The 20,848-nt window shown below is 42.5% G+C and overlaps 1 protein-coding gene and 1 long non-coding RNA gene across 7 annotated transcripts in view; one reads left to right on the forward strand and one right to left on the reverse strand.

The window, feature by feature from the left end:
* zcchc14 (zinc finger, CCHC domain containing 14) overlaps positions 1-18,003 on the reverse strand; it is a 32,238-nt gene extending 14,235 nt beyond the window's left edge. For 4 of the 5 annotated variants that reach the window (XR_015100618.1, XR_015100617.1, XM_086108385.1 and 1 more), the window contains exons 1-5: positions 16,902-17,671; positions 9,286-9,487; positions 2,541-2,611; positions 2,380-2,451; positions 2,158-2,225 (exon numbers count right to left, since the gene is read on the reverse strand). Coding sequence is in view for 3 of the 5 variants with exons in the window: in XM_086108385.1 (XP_085964511.1) it covers positions 2,158-2,225; positions 2,380-2,451; positions 2,541-2,611; positions 9,286-9,487; positions 16,902-17,396 (908 nt within the window). In the remaining 2 variants the exon portion in view is untranslated. Of the gene's footprint in view, positions 1-2,157; positions 2,226-2,379; positions 2,452-2,540; positions 2,612-9,285; positions 9,488-16,901; positions 17,672-17,913 lie in introns of those variants that run through there. The other variant, XM_086108384.1, reaches the window with a different exon arrangement.
* LOC147205799 (uncharacterized) lies at positions 7,358-19,774 on the forward strand. Of its 2 annotated transcripts, none has more exons than XR_015100620.1 (3): positions 7,358-9,364; positions 16,908-17,334; positions 17,665-19,774. It is a non-coding gene; the product is annotated as an uncharacterized LOC147205799 (long non-coding RNA). The 2 variants fall into 2 exon arrangements; XR_015100619.1 differs by lacking the exon at positions 7,358-9,364 and having other exon boundaries at positions 17,025-17,169; positions 17,256-17,334.
* Positions 19,775-20,848: the final 1,074 nt, after the last annotated feature.

The raw sequence follows: 20,848 nt of genomic DNA on the forward strand, positions 1-20,848 counted from the left end.
GTCACTCAAAACCTCGCCCCATCTTTGCTTGTGAATAACTGAGCAATTCAGTTCCTTTTATACCCAAAATGGCTTCTTTTTTAAACAGATACTCCAGTCTTTCTTCCTCTGACATTGCAAATATTGGACCACATCAGACAGACAGAATAATTGCCTCCTCAAATCATGATATAAGGGCAGAGGACAATAAACCCAAAAAAGAAACATGCCTTTCATTTTCAATATCATTTAAGTGATAAACAATCCTCTAGGATGGAGCGGAAGCGTACAGTTTCCAAAGCCAGGGGCAGAGTACCAGACCTCAATTTGGCACACACTGATCTCTGAGCTCTAGTCAGGTTCAATGTGACATATGGTTGAGAACCAAAATGATGCTTTAAGAAAATCTAACTTCTTAACTTTGGTTTACAGACATGAAGACATGAAAAGAGAGGGCTTCACTACACCAAACAACAACGGTGGCGCAAAGGGCTGTTACTGTGTTGGTGCTGGTTATTGTTGTTGGTGTTGTTATAGAGCAGATACGCGTTGGGTAGATGTAGAGTTGAGAGAGAAAGAAAAAATAAAATACCTTTGCTCGGCTGTGATCGGGGACTCTCCGTTTTGCCCGACACTATCTTTCCCAAGTCGGGCTGTTAGTGACAGTCAGGACACGATTTTTGACCTCTTCTAATTAAAGCTTGACCAATGGAGATATATTCGTTTTTAAACAGACATATGGTATAAGTAGATCCGCTTTTCAGTTTAGGTTTTGCATGGGGTTATTTTGATAGTGTGGTTGTGTCAGCCCTGTGAGTGACTGAAGAAGCCGTATGAAGAACATCCATCCATCCATCCATTTTCCGAACCGCTTGATCCTCACTAGGGTCGCGGGGGGTGCTGGAGCCTATCCCAGCCGTCTTCGGCCAGTAGGCGGGGGACACCCTGAATCAGTTGCCAGCCAATCGCAGGGCACACAGAGACGAACAACCATCCACGCCCACACTCACACCTAGGGACAATTCAGAGCGTCCAATCAACCTGCCATGTTTTTGGAATGTGGGAGGAAACCGGAGCACCCGGAGAAAACCCACGCAGGCCCGGGGAGAACATGCAAACTCCACACAGGGAGACCGGAGCTGGAATCGAACCCGGTACCTCTGCACTGTGAAGCCGACGTGCTAACCACTGGACTACCGGGCCGCCCGTATGAAGAACAGATGTGTGAAATGGTTATTATTATTTTTGTCCTGTCAAATCATGAGTGGCTGCCATTGTGTAATACCGTAAGTGCAAAAGTGGGTTTTGCCTTTTGTCTGGCTCATTCCTCACAGTTGGTCACCAAATGTTGATGGCAGCAGTGTTGACGTGCAAACCCTTAAAGTTCAGACACTCATCAATTGCAATAAAAAAAAAAGTACAAAAGGTTTACTGCAAGTTAAAAACAAATTAAACTTAATGACTTAATGACTAACTGTGAGGTGAAACTGTGGGCGACTGGTTAGCATGTCCGCCTCACAGTACATAGGTCGTGGGTTTTAATCCGGCCCCAGTCTTCCTTTGTGGAGTTTGCATGTTTTCCCCGTGCCTATGTGGGTTTTCTTCGGGTACTCTGGTTTCCTCCCACATCTCCAAAACATGCCCGGAAGGTTAATGGAACACTCTAAATTGTCCGTAGGTGTGATTGTGAGCGCAAATGGTTGCTTGTCTCTGTGTGCCCTGCGATTGGCTGAAAAACAGTCCAGGGTGTACCCCGCCTACTGCCCGAAGACGGCGGCCCTCGTGGGGGTAAAGCCATTCAAAAAATGGATAGATGGATGGACAGTGACATTTGTTCAGGACAGTCATGACTCTCGGTGCTAGCGGCCCCTTATTAGCTCATCAAGAATGGTTGAGAAAATTACAACAGACAAATCTGTACCGAGTATTTCAGAAATGTCTTCAATTTGGTTTGGAAGATGTCACCCACCAAGGCTGGATATTGACTTTCACTGTGTTATTCCTGATTAGATATAACTTAAGCACATTATTCCATTTCTCTGATGTTGTTAAAGTAGGATATTCCAAGGTATGAAATGTGTCTGCTTTTTTTTTGTAATCAGAAATCCATAATTCAATGTCCAGTCTAGAAGTTAGCTATCATCCTCCATAGGACAGAAAAAAATACATGAAACTAACCTGGCATCTGACTCACTACACTGAGGCAAGATCTTCTCCATTCGCTCATTGGGGAATGCCTGTGACAACTGAGAGAAAATTAATATAAGAAAAAAAAGTATGGCATCATAACATTGCTGAGATGTTATTGTCATCCATCCATACTTTAAATCCATTTGAAAAGACTGTCGCACCAATGAAGCAACAAGTTGAGTTGTGAAACATTAACAGGGTGCTCCTCACCTGTGAAAGTAGCTCGCTCACCTCCTGTTGACTTCGGACCACTGATGAAACAAAGCCATCAGTCCAGATGGCCTGGATTAGGAATAACAAGAATCATTTGTATTAGGTGTGATTTTTAAACAAGGTTTGGGCACAAGTGTTAACTCGTATGTTTTACCCACCTCAAACATATAATCGCTTTTGTCTTCAAACTTGTGCGTCGCTCCTCGCAATGCAACTCTCTCAATTGAAACTATAAAAACAGTTAACACACAAAATGTCATCATGCTTGACCCGACACTTGGAGTGCTTTGAAAGCAAGAAAACATTACAACATTCTGTTAATTTCGCACCAATCTCACATGATCGAAATAAAGGTTGCACATTTTCTTGCCTGTTCCTCCTCAGCCCTACAGACACACTATGCATGTTTTTTTCCATCATGAATAAAATAGTTCCCAACATATCTGTGGCTTGCACTAAGCATCATGAGCTAACAGAGGTAAACCTGCCACTTGAGTAGAAGCACTTGTGACTAAACCAAACTGGCAGATGTTTTACTTTTGGGACCTGGATTGAACACTGTTGACATGTTGATATCAGTAGATGTTCAATGTGGGCTGGATCTCGCCAGCGTGTTCCTGTGGATTTTGGCCAGCCCTCCTCTTGTGCCTTGCTTAGCGCTGAGTGTTCGCGGCAGTGGGCTGTCTGCTTCTATTGGCAGAAGCAAACCCCAGAATGTGCAAAACAAAAAAATAAGTGAGGGCTCACTTCGCTTAAATTCAATAACAGCATTTTACCGCACAGCTGTAGTACTTCAACTTTTCTATGTGACAGATGGACACATTGGCAAATACAAACACTTCCCTGGCCCCTGCATTTCTTTACAAAGCGGGACCAATTTAACCGTTTCACTCCACACACACACACACGCACGCACGCATGCACACACACACACGCAGGCACGTACACTTAAAAGCGAATATTGACAGAGATTATGCGGGATTGTCAATGGTGGAGGCAGTATTTCATCACCAAGATGTCAAATTGCCGTTTTTTCCGATTATACGTCGCTCCGGATTATAAATCGCACGAGCCAAAAAATGCATAATTAAGAAGGAAAAAACACATACAGTGTATAAGTCGCACTGGAGTATAAATCGCATTTTGGGGGGAAATCTGTTTGATAAAATATAACACCAAAAACATACATGTCATCTTGAAAGGCAATTTAAAATTAAAATAGAGAACAACAGGCTGAATAAGTGTACGGTATACTAACGTTACATGACTGACATGCGTGGTAATGTCCTTAACGATGTAACATATTAAGAGTTATTCAGATAACTCGAGCATAAAGAACATGCTAACAAGTTTACCAAACTATTAGTTTCACTCCAAATCACTAAATCAAATGAAATCTTCATCCTCTGTGACACTTTTAAACAACTCCCTCAACTCGGGAGGTAGACGATGCGCCGCTTCCTCTTCTACGTCGCTTACGTCAGACTCATCGTCGATTTATTAACACAGGCCGAGAGCGCCCTCTTGTGGTTTAATGTGAAAATAACATGTGAAATGACATAATCATGTGTTAATAATTTCACACATAAATCGCTCCAGAGTATAAATCGCACCCCCGACCAAACTATGAAAAAAAAACTGCGACTTATAGTCCAGAAAATACGGTATGCTTCCTCAGTCATGAAACCGCTGTGGCACAAGACACTGGCAAATGACAATTTAGCCAAACATGCGTGGGTTTTCTCCGGGTGCTCTGGTTTCCTCCCACATTCCAAAAACATGCATGGCAGGCTGATTGGATGCTCTAAATTGTCCCTAGGTGTGAGTGTGGGCGTGGATGGTTGTTCGTCTCTGTGCTGGGATAGGCTCCAGCACCCCCCGCGACCCTAGTGAGGATCAAGCGGTTCGGAAAATGGATGGATGGATGGATTCTTCTCAGAAGCTTGTTCAGGTAAAACTGTTAGCTGATGCTAATCTATGTGTAGCACCGTTTACTTTCTGTCTTTAGTGCTTTCTCTGCCATATCAAAGAAGTTGTTCTTTTGGTTCTCTCTGCCAGCCTCACTGTCAAGTCACTGACTGATAATTTCTATGAGGGAATGGTTATCACGAGAACTTATTCACAGTTTTTGTTTTGAACCAGTGGAGTGGAAGTGCAGAACACCTCGCTCACAGACAGTTTAATTTCACACTTAGTTAATGCATTGACAGGCATTTCACACACCCAACTATTTGTATCAGTACATTTTAAAGGCAATATTCCATATTATATCCCGTGTAAGGTTGTCTTGTCCAGGGAAACCAAGACAACGAAAGTATTTATTTAAAAAATGATGAGATTTATTTAAGAAAGAAAATAAGGAGAAAAAAAACATGGAGGGACACCTTTCACAGATCTGTCAAGGGAGCCTTCTCCCTCTCTGCGTCTTGCGCTCTAATTTTATCTTGTTGGGAGGTGGTGAAGGCCAGTGCAATCAGCATTTTGAGCAGCTACACAGAGTACAGACTAGTGCAAGTTTGCTTATCCGCAAAATAACTGGTCAGCATTCAAAGGTACGGTCAGCATTCAATAGTACGAACAGTTACTTCCATTTGGCGCTTTTATATGTCAAATTCCCATTACAAGGTATCATTGAGAAACAAAACAAACCCCACTTCTCAAAGTGCTACATTTCTTCATGATAGCATACGCCATTCATTTTTGTGCGCATGCAGAAAATAGGGCACTCTAAAAGGCTTGTAACAACCAAGAAAGTAGAGGGCACTCTTTTAAATCAGCCCTTCTACATTTTAACCATGACTTGACTTGAACAATGTGATTGATGTCTGTATAATTTGTAAAAGACACAATACTCGACGATTTCACATTACCTCATGGTCACGTGTGCATTGCTGTCATCAACATAAAACAGACAACAACACAGACACTCAACAGTCGTTTTGAGCACATTGAAACATGATTGCCCAGATTTAGGGGCAGATGATATGATAACAGATTTATAAAATTAAGGTTATATACCAAACCCTACCATTTCTATGTATGAGTACTGGGTCTTATCGAGTAAAGAAATTGTTGCTTTGATGAGTACAAATAACTTTCACTCTTGAATCAGTCTGCTTCTTTATTTGGATGCATGCCTCAGGTGTAGAGGCAGGTTTGAGCTTTTTCGAATTGTTCCAGGCCAATACATAGGGGATGAAACTGGCAGGGTTGTTTTCATAGATGGGTGTGATAGCAAAATAACCTCTACATATGAAAGGACTCACATTCGACTCCATAAGGCAGTGTGAAACCATATCAGACATGCAAGGACATGCAGCTGCATTGAGAAATTAGGTCATGAACAGAAAAGACCAAGATCTGCTAACGACAGAGATGTGCAGGACTAAGGGTGTACCGACACCGTTTAGTCTGCTTTCAACGGAGCTCGGTTCATTTCACACGCTTCCGAACAGACTTGGCACAATTCGCAACAGGTCTGAATACAAACCACTGCAGATCCACACAAAATATAGGATACTAGCAAAAATGATCCCATAGTGAATGCTGATCATACCTGATCCTTCGTCTTTTATTTAGACGCGCCACTGCCAGCATTTGGTTTGTCAAAACATAGAGAGCACATGCCGGGTTTCTGCATACATTCGCCGACGTGTTCCAAAGTTTATTAAAATAGTGTCGCAAAACCTGCATTAAATGAGCTGCTCTTGACACAATTATTTTGTAGTTCTAATAAGAGCACAAATGCTCAATTTCTAGGTTTGTGCTTTCGGTGCCGCCCTCGCCACTTCACTCCAATGGACATACCGATCGGCACATGCGTAGATGTGTTTGCAGAATATAGTTCACTTCCAAAAAGTATAAGTGTGAATATAAACCGCACCAAACCAACTACACGACTTTTTTGTCGTTCACGACGGTCACGTTATCAGACGAGCAGATAAATATCATTCTGTGTCTTGGGCTGGGCAAGCTGTCACACTACAAGTCCATCACCGTCCAGATGCTGACCAATCATTGTGTGCAGTCCATCAGTGCAGGTCATTCGGGGAAGCGGGACAGGCAGCTGTCAAAACCATGCCGTATGAGGCATTATGTGCATGTGCGTTTGTTTTCGGCTCAGAAAAGGCAAAAAAAAAGGGACTATGTTCCCGTTCCTGGATGGTGGTGAGAGGACGGTATGGACTGTCTATTCTCCAAATAGAACTTGAGGTAACCAATTTGTGTATTGACACCACATGTGCTAATCAGCTATTAGCTTTGCATTGAGCAACAGTAACACAAGTCGAAAGGCTACGTATACTTTCCAATATTTCCCCTTTTGTTCACGTCACTTTTTAAATACTATACCTGTACACCACGTTGTGATTGTGTGTGCCATGCCCACTCTCTCGTCATAAGTAGGAGGGCACTGCCTTCCTATTCCTCAACAAGGTAGGCCATGTCACACAAAACGGCAAGACGAACAAAAATTCTGACATGCCAGACTTTCGTCGCTGTTGTGAAGCATCCCAAACACTTCACGACTTATCATTTAGTATGTCACACTACATTGGTTACGACGCCTGAAAACACTTCAAAATCATCTCCGAGACACTACGTTTGCGACACGTCTGTCGGCTCAAACTAGGGCTACGTTCGTGTCGTGTAACGTCGGGATAAGTGTGCATAAAGAGCAAAAGGACAGGCCCTTGATGCACAGCTTCCAGTGGGTTTGATGGGTCGAAAATGTGAAGGACAAACACTCTGCCTGCTATTCATAGGAATCTTGGCAGACACGAACATATACACACTGACCAGCTCGTCCTGATGTATGCCTGTATTGTATGGGTAAATAAATACAGCACAGTTTGCTGCATGCTACTAAATTTGCCAAAACAGTTGGTACAATATTATATTTCCAAGAATGAGATGCCATTAAGATGTTTTCCAAATCCTGTGCTTGAAATAATTTGTCAATGTATATGTTGAAAAAATACACAGTAAAGAGATTGCAGCTTCCGCTGCTTAGCATGGCACGCAAGCCCCAGTACTCATACATAGAAATGGTAGAGTTTGATATAACCTTCATTTTACATATCTGTATCATGTGCCTCTAAATCTCTGCAATCATGTTTCAATGTGCTCGAAACGAATGTCGAGTGCCTGTGTCCTTGTTGTCCGTTTTATGCTGATGACAGCTATGCAATGCGACCATGAGGTAATGTGAGATCGTCGAGTATTGTGTTTCACACAGAGGCAGGGAGCCAGAAAGATTGGGTCTACTGTAGATGGGCAAATTGGCAGCCTGTGCCCACATGCTGGGTGGCCCCTCAAAAAAAAAAACACACAACCCCCCCCAAGAAAACCTCATCAACTTGACTTAACTCAATCCGAAATGAGGGGCGAGGGGATCGAGAGAAATAGAAAATTTTCTTCCACTACTTTGGGCCCTCGCACACAACCATAATATCAACTATTTGCAGATTTGTTAGTTTTTTTTTCATTTTTTAATAGCACTAATATAAAATTGTGGCCCCCGACAGCATTTAAGTCAGCGATGGGCAACTTAAAGGCTGTAGAAGGGGGCCACAATTTTTCATCAGTGCTACTTGGGGGCCACTTAGGACCACATGTTTCCTAATCAGTCACATGACAAAAATGCCATGTTAAATACATACATAGGTTCAACATATTTCATTTTTCATAATACATTTCTAGCCCAACAACAAAGTGTTTGAAGCAAACAACAATATTAGCACATAGTATTTATTTATTTTTAATGTTAAGCATTCTCTTGCCTGAAAATGACCATTCAGGTATGGCACTAAACTGCCGAACAGCAAAACAACTCGTGATTTTTTTTCCCCCCCAAAAAATCAAGTCACTCAAGATGTTAGTATTATTGATACTACGTTTGTCCTCCATATCATTCCAAATACGCAAACAAATTATCATGCTTACTCAAGTTGCAGCATAGGGGCAGTAAAGACGCAGTGTAAGTGCAACTGCGTCAATTCTGTCATCTAGTGGTGAATGGTGATATTACAACTTAAGACTACAGCCAACTACTGCATGCTCGCAGCTTGAATTTGCATGTTCTTTTTTTTCAGGATTTTTAAAATTTTGCATACAAGTCTTTCCTGGGATTTTCTTTCCGCAAACCAGCCACCCCTCCCCCAAACGATACCTCCCAATATATTTTCGTGTAATACATGTCATGAATGTTAACAGCGATTTTTCAAGAAAAAAAAGTCTTTAGATGATGCGACCATTAAATAGCTCCCGCTTTTTTCTCATCCGATCAAAGGACGTTCTCCGAGAAGCTTTGTGGTTTGTCACAAAGCATTTTGGCAAATTCCAGTCTTGTCAGTGCAAGTTTTCTTAGTGACCATTATGCTTAATGGAATGGTACCAACAATTTTGCCAACATGTCTCAATACAGTACAAAGTAGCCAAACCTTTTCTACTGAGACTGCTTTAGCAGGCCAAATCATTGCTGAGTATTGTCATTTTCATGATCGACACGCACAAAAAAATATATGCCCTAGTACAATATAATACAGTCAGTGAATAAAGTTGTATTGTGGACCACCTGAAGTTGCAACCATGAGTGAAATGAATCCCTGAGTGACATATTACACTGCAATGCCTGAGGCTGCATTCTCGAAGCTCAGTTATGTTCTGTGAGACTGGCATGTTGCATCTTGCCCCAACGGGGTTTTACTGGGTGCACAGCATGAGATACACGTTTCAGACTCACATGCACTGGTTGGAGGTTCAGTCGTTCATCATTAGTTCAAGCTGACGATGACAGTGAAAGGCTCTTTTTAGAATATGACAGAGCATGCAAAGAGGTGGCAGGGCGTCAATCACATCAAACTATGGACCTCGGTAGGATACGACGCTCTTCCAGAGACTCACCCGTTCCTCTTTTCCCCTGGTGACTAGTAGGTGGTGCCGCAGCATCATGGCCCTGCACAGCAGTTGGAGGAGGAGCAAGGTGAGGAGGAGGTGCGAGGTCGAGGTGTGGAGCATTGGGTTCCTGGCTGGCCACTTGAGCTCCTCTCCCAATTTTTACCTCTGATCCAAGTGCAGGGGCTGTACTAGCCTCTCTGGTTTGGTTCTAGAGAGCATTGAAAAAGAGAGACATTTGGACTTCAGTAGACCAATTGATAACACAAGTTCGCTCAAATTAGCCATAACGTCTGCAATTTTATCCTATATACTCTATATATAAATAGCAATTATTACCAAAAAACAAACAAAGAAACAAGAATTTGTGATCTATGATGGGCAACAGCAAATATTGTGGCATATTGCCGTGACAAGAACCTTCAATTAAGCATGAAAAAAAGCAAACTCCATTATGAAAATCCTGTTTTGTTGAGATGTTTTGTTTGTCATGGATTCATGTTCAAACCGTACAAAACTACTACCATGTGTTGTGTGTGGTTCATATTGAGCAAACACCTGCATGAAACGTGCTATTGGGACAGTCTCGCACACATCACATGAGTTGGGCTTTCTCTCTTACTTCTTATACCACAAACACCGGAAAACACATGTTTGTTATTATAGACACAGACAACACACTAAAACGCTTAGTTTAGTGAGGTTTTGCTTTTATGTGAATAAATTGTTTCTTCCATACATTGAGGCAGCCTCTGTCCCCTTTTTAACCCCATCCTATGTGTTGATTGATTCATAGCTTGTGCTGCGAAAGTTTCCTTCAGCTTCAATACCGTAGCTATGTCAAACTGCAGTCGAGAAAAAGCACTGTAACAACCATTAGAATGGTTTACTCTCAGGCTGCGCTAAGAGATCCAGAGGGAGAGACAGCATTTCTAACTTCCTGGGGATTCACTTGAGACACACACACACACACACACTGAAGCAAACCACAGAGGGTTGATTTCAGCAACGAGAAATGTGCTGAGCCGCACTAAGTCGGAGCCAAGGGCAACAAAACACTAAATACAAATGCTCTACTCTGAGCCAGGGTACTTTCCCTTTGCTGCTTTCTCATGTTTAAACATTTTGCCTGCTCCTCTTAGGTTTGGGAAAGATAGAGACATCAGGGGGAACAAAATGTCCGCGATTTAAATCTTGAAGTTAAATCTACGGAATGAAATCCCACATCTGAAACGGGTCTCTTCCAAATGTGGATAAAAAAATCCAAAGCACACCAGATCAGATATCTGTGAAAGCAACTGCAGTGTAAAGAGACAGATCACATGTACCCCTTAACTGTTGGCTCAATCTCATCAAAATACACCGACAGGTGACGTATACACTCCTGCTTCTACCCAAACAATGCAAAGAAACACGTTAAAAAACACAGACTTTAAAGGGTAGTTTGTCGTTAAAAACAACAACACTTCTCTTTCACCTATGTTAAGACTGTCTGGATGATATGACAGTTGAATATTATTAAAATATGGAACAATCATCCCTCTCAGGCCCCTCTGTATGTCTCTCTATTATTATTATTTTTTTACTTGTAGTTGTTATTTTTAAAAGACACCACGCCTTGACAATAATACCCTATCTGAGACAGTAGGCGTGACCGAAGGGCGTTGTCAATCATTTGCCGTGCACATGCAGGCACACGCTGTAGCCTCGTGGGACACCCAACAGTTTCCTTGGCTGGATTATTTACCTAGGGTCAGTGACAAAAGTGAAAAAGAAGGAAATGGACAGCTCTTAAGAAGAAGAAGAAAAAAAAGCAAGGGGAACAACACAACACTCCATCATGAATAAGTCATGCCCGCAGAGTAACAGACGTGGCTAAGAATGGCTTGTTTACCATGCGTGTTCTTGTACAGTGCACATCTTGTGCACGTTCATGTTAGTGAGGGGATTGGCTTTGGACAAAGACTCACTGGGGAGGAGGGGGGAGTGAAGTGGGGCAACATTCAAAACTATCTAGTAGTTTGAAAACAACAAATAACGCCCTCTTTAAATCTAAACAGTAAAAGCAGACCATATGCTCTATGTGTAGTGCATCTCGTGGAGTGCCGATCACTGAAGGAAAGGACGGAAAACCATTCTTGTTATACGAGCGCGTCAGTGGGTTAGACAGCCGACACAGGCCAACTAAATAGTAGTACTTCCATGTTGTCTCGACTCGGTGTGTTTGTGAAGATACCTGACGTGTAATATACAATTACCGTCATTTTGGATTTCTCACTGGAAATGCACATGTACATAGGAGTGGTACATTGGGCATATGCTTAAACGTGTATTTCAGAATAAAAAGGCAAGCAGGGAAATCTTGAATTACTCTATGATTATCTTTGTTGTCAGTACCAATGCTGTAAAACTGGCAACTTAAAAGCAATGTAAAGTTGATTTTTATACCTGCAAGACTGGAACAACCCCCTCACAGATGGCATTGTCTAGTGCAGGGGTGTCAAACTCATTTTTGTCGCGGGCCACGTTGTTGTTACGGTTTCACTTGGAGGGCCGTTATAAATTTGGGGAAACCAAATAAATGTTTAATTCCCTCCACATATTACATACAGAGCGCACAACAAATTGATGAATAACTAGTTTTAAAATCTGAAGTCAAGAATAATGACTGTTATTGTGGATTACATATGACAATTTGGCATTTTGGTTCAGACTTTAGCAAGCATCGTGGAACTTGACATGCTTGATTTGCTTTCGTGGGCCACATAAAATGATGTGATGGGCCAGATCTGGCCCCCGGGCCTTGACTTTGACACCTGTGGTCTAGTGTATGTGTATAGATTAGGATTAGGGGGGTGCTTCGTGGGTATGGGGTACCGAACCCCCTGATACGGGCTATTCGGTCACTATACCACCGATGTCAGAGTTTGGTTCGCATTGCCGGCAGTAAGTCGGAATCGTTTCCAGTGAGGGTAGGACTCCGCCAAGGCTGCCCTTTGTCGCCGATTCTGTTCATAATCTTTATGGACAGAATTTCCAGGCGCAGCCGAAGCGTTGAGGGCGTCTGTTTTGGTGGCCTCAGTATTGCATCCCTGCTTTTTGCAGATGATGTGGTGCTGTTGGCTCCTTCAAACGGGGCTCTCCAACTCTCACTGGAGCGTTTCGCAGCCGAGTGTGAAGCGGTTGGGATGAAAATCAGCACCTCCAAATCTGAAACCATGGTCCTCAGTCGGAAAAGGGTGGAGTGCCCCCTCCGGGTCGGGGGAGAGATCTTGCCCCAAGTGGAGGAGTTTAAGTATCTTGGGGTCTTGTTCACGAGTGAGGGCAGGAGGGAGCGAGAGATCGACAGGCGGATCGGTGCAGCGTCTGCTGTGATGCGGACGTTGTATCGGTCTGTCGTGGTGAAGAAGGAGCTGAGCCAAAGGGCGAAGCTCTCAATTTACCGGTCGGTCTACGTTCCAACCCTCATCTATGGTCACGAACTATGGGTCGTGACCGAAAGAACGAGATCCCGGATACAAGCGGCCGAAATGAGTTTTCTCCGCAGGGTGTCCGGGCTCTCCCTTAGAGATAAGGTGAGAAGCTCGGTCATCCGGGAGGGGCTCAGAGTCGAGCCGCTTCTCCTCCACATCGAGAGGAGCCAGATGAGGTGGCTTGGGCATCTGATTCGGATGCCTCCTGAACGCCTCCCTGGTGAGGTGTTCCGGGCATGTCCCACCGGGAGGAGACCCCGAGGAAGACCCAGGACACGCTGGAGTGACTATGTCACCCAGCTGGCCTGGGAACGCCTCGGGATCCCCCGGGGAGAGCTGGAAGAAGTAGCTAGGGAGAGGGAAGTCTGGGCTTCCCTGCTAAAGCTGTTGCCCCCGCGACCCGGCCCCGGATAAGCGGTAGAAGATGGATGGATGGTGTCTTGAAGTGTCATACAGGCCAAGCTGCTCTCCTTTATGTGCATATTGAAAGCAGGGGCAGTGCTGTGTAGCACCAGGTAAACCTGCAGCAGGCATACCTGCACTCCAGTTGTATTCGTAAGCAATTAATATAACTGTGAAACCAAATGACTAATGTGTTATGACAATCAACCCTATCGGGCAAACCCAGACCATTGAGTGTTCTGTTGACAGCCAGGTGAAAACTATAGTGGCTGGCGAATGTATTCAGCCCTCTTGAACTTTTTGACCTTTTGCCACATCTCGGGCTTCAAACAAATACACTACTCACAAAAGTTACGGATATTTGGCTTTCAGGTGAATTTTTAGGATGAGCCTAAACTGCATTCGAACCTTTCCAGGTGAACCTAATGTGACCTTCTCTAAACTTTTGAATGCACATGTGCAACTGTTCAATGTTTCAGTATTTTTTGCACAAGTTGCTGTTCTCTAACGAGCAGCTTATTTGCAAATTCCCAACAGAGGTTTAACCCTTGAATCGACCAGTAAATGTCCTGGTTCAATTAGAGCTGGTGTTTAAACAGTCGTCCTCATCATGCTGTTCACATTTTGAACACACCATTCCCACTGGCAAACATGGTGACAGCATCATGGTCTGGGGCTCCTTTTCAATAGCAGGGACAGGGAGGATAGACTTGATGGGAAGATGGATTGATGATAAAACAGGGCTAGTATGGAAGAAAATCTGTTGGAGTCTGCAAAAGACTTGAGACTGGGACAGAATTTGAGAATTTCAGAATTCAGGATTTGAAAACTGCTGTTCACAAATGCTCTCCATCTAATCGACCCGAGCTGGGGCTGTTTTGCAAAGGAAGAATGGGCAAATTGAGATGTGTAAAATACAAAAAAAAGGTCCTTCTACAAAGTATTAACTGTTAAGATCCAGAATAATCCGGATGGGAGTGGAGCTTAAAAATGTAGAATAGGATAAAAATTTGGGACAAACATTTTTATTGATTAAAGGTGCAAGACCAACGGAAAGTACAAATGAGATTGATGGTACAAGGAACCAGGATAAAACGAGAAAAAACAAAAGTGCTTGTAAAAGGCAAGGAATAAGATCAATGTAATTTGCTTGTCGCCTGATTGTTCGACCGCAGAGCTTCAACTATCGTAACGTATCTAATTCAGACGTTTTAGCATGATTAATTTGGGCTGCAGGCAGCATGGTGGACTAGTCGTAAGCATGTCTGCCTTGCAGTTCTCATGCAAACTCCAGTCTTCCTAGGTGGAGTTTGCATGTTATCTTCGTGCCCACTTGGGTTTTCCCGCATTTCAAAATCATGCATGTTATCTTACTCGAAGACTGTACGTTGTCCATTGGTGTGAACGTGAGTGTGGCTGCTTCTTTATCGACATGCGCCCTGCGATTGGCTGGCGACGAGTCCCAGGTGTACACCACCTCTCACCAAAATTCTGCTCATGTAGACAGGTGGGAGTTCAAAAAATCAATGGATGCATTAATTTCATCTATCAAAATCAAAATCAACTTATGAGGAACGCTTTCCACTTCACCTCTGCTTTTGCACAAAAACCATAGTGCTGTCAGTCAAAGGAGCAGCTTTCACCTACACACGCCTGAGGTCTGCTGTGCTAACAGGTGGGCTGTCATTGCCTTTAACAAACCTGTAATTTGGCATTCAAGACACCATGTGAGCCTTGCATGATAATGTGTAATACAATTCCTCGGACTGGTTTCATAAACTCTAAGGACTTTGGGTTGTTTCCTCTAAGAAGCTGAACCCTTCACTGGTTTAGTTTGTCTTATTGAGTGCCGTGATATTGGCATGCCTGATATTATCTGTGTTTCTCATATTGGAATGCTTTCAGGTGTGGTGGTCAAAGTATGGTAAAATCAAATACAGTGTAAACAGTATGCAGTCCTAATCTATCGATCCATCAATCCATCCATTTTCTACAGTGCTTATTATCCTCATAAGGGTCGTGGTTGAGCTGGAGCCTACAGTGCTGTGAAAAAGTATTTGCCCCCCTCCTGATTTTTATTTGTTTATTTTTTTTGCACATCTGTCACGTACAAAGGTTTCAAATCTTCAAATCAATTTCAGTACGGCACAGGGAGAGCATGCAAACTCCACACAGGAAGGCCGGAGCCAGAATCTGCACTTTGAGACCGGCGTGCAAATCAGTATGACAGTGAAACTAAATATTGTATCATCGTATCATCATATTATTCAACGTACCTGGACACAACAAATTGATGGGTTACTCGTTTTGAAATCAGAAGTTAACAATAATAGTTTGATCAATAATTGTGCAAGTTACAGTACAAAGGGGAATATATAAAAAATGCTAAATCTCAACATTACTTATTACTGGTGATAATCTGAAATTGTGTGTGGAGTTGCCTGTTGTCTGCGTGGGTTTTCTCCGGGTACTCCGGTTTCCTCCCACATTCAAAAAACATGCACGGCAGGCTGATCGAACACTCCAAATTGTCCCGAGGTGTGAGTGTGAGAGCGGATGATTGTTCGTCTCTGCGTGCCCTGCAATTGGCTGGCAACCGGTTCAGGGTGTCCCCCGCCTACTGCCCGAAGACAGCTGGGCTAGGCTCATGCACACCCCGCAACACTTGTGAGGAGAAGCGGATCAGAAGATGGATGGACAGATGGATGTTGGTATGGGTGAAGCAATTTATTTTTCTCTATCAGGTTTTGAAACAATTTGGGACCCAGTAGATGTATTTACCGATTGTTTCATATTGCTCTTGTTTATATTTGGACTATGTAACTTTATGGTCTTATTCAAACTAAACACAAGCAGTCTCAGTTAAGTCAGCAGTTTGGTTTTTTTCTTCAAAAATTGGTCACATTTACTAATATGCAATCTTGTCATGGTTCATGATGATTTTAACCAACTGGTCATTTTTTTGTTTGTTTTATTTTTTCCTTTTCAATTATTTGGGTGTTAAGTTGTTCAAGACGAAACCTACACAAGTGAAAGCCCATTTGCCAGTTTAAGTTAAAACCTGTTGACTACAAATGACAAGTTAAAACTTAATATTAGTTAATTGGACTTTCAACTATAAGTTACAACATCGCAGATATGTGAGTTAGTTTGATAAGGTACATTTTCAAGTTCCGATAATCGACCAGTTCAGGGTGTAATCTGCCTTTTAACCGAAGTGATCTGGGATAGGCTCCAGCATGCCAGCAACCCTCATGAGGATAAGCGGTTTGGATGATGGATGGATGGATGGAGGCTCTTATAATGTACAATAATTGTTTATTTTAACTTTAAAATGTTGATACAACTGCCGACGAAATATGAAATCAACTTTCACAACTTCTAAAACAATATTGAAGTAACTAGAACATTATCTTAATATTTACTTGATGAACTTAAACTTTTGAGTTGAGACAAAAATTATCCTCGATTTGAGCTAACTTTTTTTTTCAAGGCAGCTTTTGTACTTACTTTACAAGTAGAACTAGACAGACAGACGGATAGATAGATAGATAGATAGATAGATAGATAGATAGATAGATAGATAGATAGATAGATAGATAGATAGATAGATAGATCGTTTACTTTGAAACGGTCATGTGTTTCTGTCTCATCTAATGCATTCCAGTTGTGTATTGTAGCTTTGTTACTTGGACAATATGGTCACTCCAGAGAGACATGTGGCCCACAGATGTACACGTTGGCTCTCACCTGCAGGACGTCCTGTATCTGGCTGAGTTGCTGCCTCAGAACCCGTTTCTGGTGGAAGCTGAAAGCTGGGTGGTTGGATGCCATGGTGAAAAGCAACAGAAACTGATCCTCGGCCCTTCCGTCGTTTAAGGCCAAGCCATAATTGTTAATCACCGTGTCTATATGCGTCAACGTTTGGTACAGGACCCCCGCCGCCTCCCGGTTGTCCGACCCGAGCAGGGCAAGGGACACCAGCAGCTTACTCCGCACCACCTCGTCTGTGATGTTGGTGAGTCCGGATAAATCGGTGGGGTTGTTAGCCTTGATCTCAGCATCCCGCAACGAATGGTAGTCCTTACGCGCCAAGTCCTCCAGGCAGGAGCCGAGGAAGCGAAGCTCGATGGGGACGCAGAGGTCCAGCAGGCCACACAGGAACTCGGCTCTCTGGGCAGAGGTGAGGGAAGAGAACCAGCGGTACACTCCTTCCCTCTGGACATGGGTTCGACTCTCCACCATACTCAATCATCCACTGACAGTGGGTCTGACGCTTAAAAAAACAAACAAAAGAACTGGGAATGTCTTTTCAGTTGAGAGCAAGTCTATTAAAAGCAAAACGGTGCGCGCACCCACAAAATCAGAGGCACTGTGACACAAGTTATCCGGTTCTTTCTCGTGTCGCACTCCTATTGTTTCTCTGCACAACTAAAGGGAAGGGGTGATACCGTCTTTAATATAAAATAAATCTCCTTGTCGTTCCACTGCAAGTAATCTGTTTTGTATTCAGGACAACCTCCGCCTGTTCCTCCTCCGCCGATCGGACCGCAGATCCACTGACAGCCGAAGAAACAAACAGCACGCACGACCAAGCTGGTGTTCTAAACAGTCACCGCCTTCTGCTGCCATTTAAGAAGTCACTATCATCCAACAGCCATCTGAGCAAAAGTGACTCCAAGTCTACCGAAGTGAACGTTGAAAAAGGCAATACTGTAACTTGCATATCTGCTGCTGCGAAAAGTTGAGAAAGCAACGTTACCTTGTGAAACAACACCGCAAAAAAGTACTTTATCGAAGTACAACAAAGAACGGCTCCACTTTCTGAATTCCTGGTGTGTATCTTGTCGTTTTCTTCATCCTATCGCGGCTCAATGAATATTAAATAAAATAACAGCTGGGCATAACTATCCAACTTGGATGCAAGAAACGCCTACTTCGTCAAAATCTCCAGTTTGATTGGCTAGTCTGAAATCATGGGCGCTTTTTTGATTGGCCCAGTGCTCGACGGAAAAGATCAGTTTACCGTACACTCATACATTGAACAGTCAAATACTTTACGTGAAAAGTAAAATATGCATTCAATTACTTGTTTTTGCCTTAACTAAGGTTGTTTGAGCTTGCTTTATTTATTCAATCATGATTAATTTTCAAGAGCAAAAATGTTGTATCATATGTCCGGAGCAAATACTGTACAGTACACAGTATTCCTGTAACGCGGGGGTTTGCTGTTACGGGCGGGCCTAGCGATTGGCAATATGACAAGATGACTAATTCATTTTAAATGTTGGCTCAAGTCAGTCTGGTTGCGAGAGTCTGTATGCAGTGCCTGCGTTTTGGAGTCTGAGCGATAGCTCTCGCCTTACTCTTGATTGAATGTGCGTCCTGTTATCGCTCACGCATGGTAATAATGTGACTGTGTGACACACTTTACTTTTTATAGTGTTTACTTATAGTTTACTTTTTAGAGTGTATTTTTTAAAATGACTTATATGAATAAAGAATATATTTTTATAGTATTGCACTGACATTAAAAAAAACTACACTTCACCAAACTAGCACACATTGTGCACAGTGGCAGTTCTCGAGGTTGTAGGCCTGGCTGGGTCCAGAGGTTTTGATAGAGGGGCACATTCAACCTCGGGCAAAAAAAGACAAAGATTCGAAATCGTATTTGACTTTTTATTTTCATCAAACTTTTAAACCTTTGCAGACATAACATTACAGTGACAATGAAAAACAGTACAATAATCACAGTAGTACTGAATTAAGTGCTGATAAAATATTCATATAGGTGCAGATCTTGTGGAACAGTCTTAAGCTGCCACTACTATTACAGCAAGTGTATTCTGCGATTTTGGTGATTTCTGGCAAACCGTCTGAAGTGATTCAAGATTCAGTGCTTTTGACCTCCTAGACTCAATGCGAAGTACAAGATTGCTTAATCTATCATCATTCATAGTGGACATAAGGTATGTTTTCCCATGATTTAATGTGGAAAAACTCTGTTCTGCATTGGCGGGTCTTCTTTACATTTGCTGATGTCTGTGGAGAAAGACAAACCGAATAGATGTAAACATAATTTTTGCATGGACACAGCATATACACTAACCTGCTACACTTACACTGTTTAGGCACTCAAAAACACATAATTGTCTAAAATGTATTCATAAATGCTATTTATTAATTGCATTGATTAATTTATTTATTCATTTATTGTATTCAGTAAATATAAATTAATACATTCTAAAGCCTGATCTGGGACTAAAATTGCAAACACACGGAAGCTAGATGTTTTACATGCATCTAATTGTCCCGATTTTAAAAGGCAATGTCTTATATATTTGTAGGACACTGGACTGTCTTGTTAAATGTTATTTATTCCTTTGTTATGTATTTACAAACCCCCCATAGAATTTATTTTGTAATTTCCTCACTTGATTTTCTGTTCTGGTGGATTATTTTCGATTTTCTTCGTGTCATTGAAGTTATCGTTAATTTACGTTTTTCGGAGGCGGTCCTTGAACGTCTCTCGAGTCGAACGCCAGAAGAGAAGGCACGGACGTGCCTGTATTGGTTGAGATTGTGAAAAGCATTAATAAACTACACGTTCTAAAAACCAACACCACGGTGCTCCTTTTTCGGAGCTGCAACATATTGTTCCTGTTAAATAAGCATAAAAAAAAATTTCAAAGGATATTTGAAAAAGTTACACACACACACACACGCACGTGCGCGTACTACCGCACACACATGCACTCAGACAGTCTCAGTTTCCTCATTCTCAGGATCTTCATCTGTCTCTTCATTTTTAACAGTGAAGAGGAATTACACTTTAGCAACCCGACTGGTGCAGGCTTGCTTGGTTTTGTGTTGTGATCTTACATTGACAACGTAATATCACTCATCGCCGTGGTAATCTTGGGACTGCTTCTCTGGGGTCTGCTGCTCATCTTCGCGCTTGTCTTTTTTCAGTGGTGCAGCGCACTAAAAGGTCCGACTAGAATGTTAAGTCAGGTACTTTAGTTCCACCTTTTGCGTCGGCGACTGGGCACTACTGTATAGTCTACGTTTGGAGGGGGGACACAGGGGGCTCCAGAATCAGTGCTCCGGGGACACTGGCCCCTGTTGGCCCCTCCCCAGAACCGCCACTGCATATAGAACATGTCTTCCTTATTCGTCAAAACTCGGGCTATGTTTTCACTGCGACCAGGCTTGCAGTCTTACGGCTCTTTGTTAGCCTTTGGTTGAGATTGTGAAAAGCATTAATAAACTACACGTTCTAAAAACCAACACCACAGCTCTCCTTTTTCGGAGCCGCAACATATTGTTCCTGTTAAATAAGCATAAAAAAATAAAAAGGGATATTTTAAAAAATTACACACACACACTTGCAGTCTTACAGCCTTTGCTAGCAAAGAGGTCACAGTCTTCTATGGTGATCATAAATCAATTGATTTCCTTCACTTCATTCTGTGAGGCAGAACTTTTCCAGACGAATATTACCTTTTAGCTTTCTCTCAGGAGTAGAAGCTGCCTTTTTAGCCAACTGTTACTGCTGGCCAAGACGTCAAAATATTTTACAGTACTTTTGTAAAAAAGTTAAGAGCTTTTTTAAATAAGAATTGTCTTATTGTGATGATATGCAGAACAGGGCCGCATGAGGTGGAGGTAGATATTCAATCAGGCTAACTATT

The sequence above is a fragment of the Hippocampus guttulatus genome, chromosome 4 (assembly GCF_054856545.1).
Source record: "Hippocampus guttulatus isolate MCC_2025c chromosome 4, RoL_Hgut_1.0, whole genome shotgun sequence".
Lineage (NCBI taxonomy): Eukaryota > Metazoa > Chordata > Actinopteri > Syngnathiformes > Syngnathidae > Hippocampus > Hippocampus guttulatus.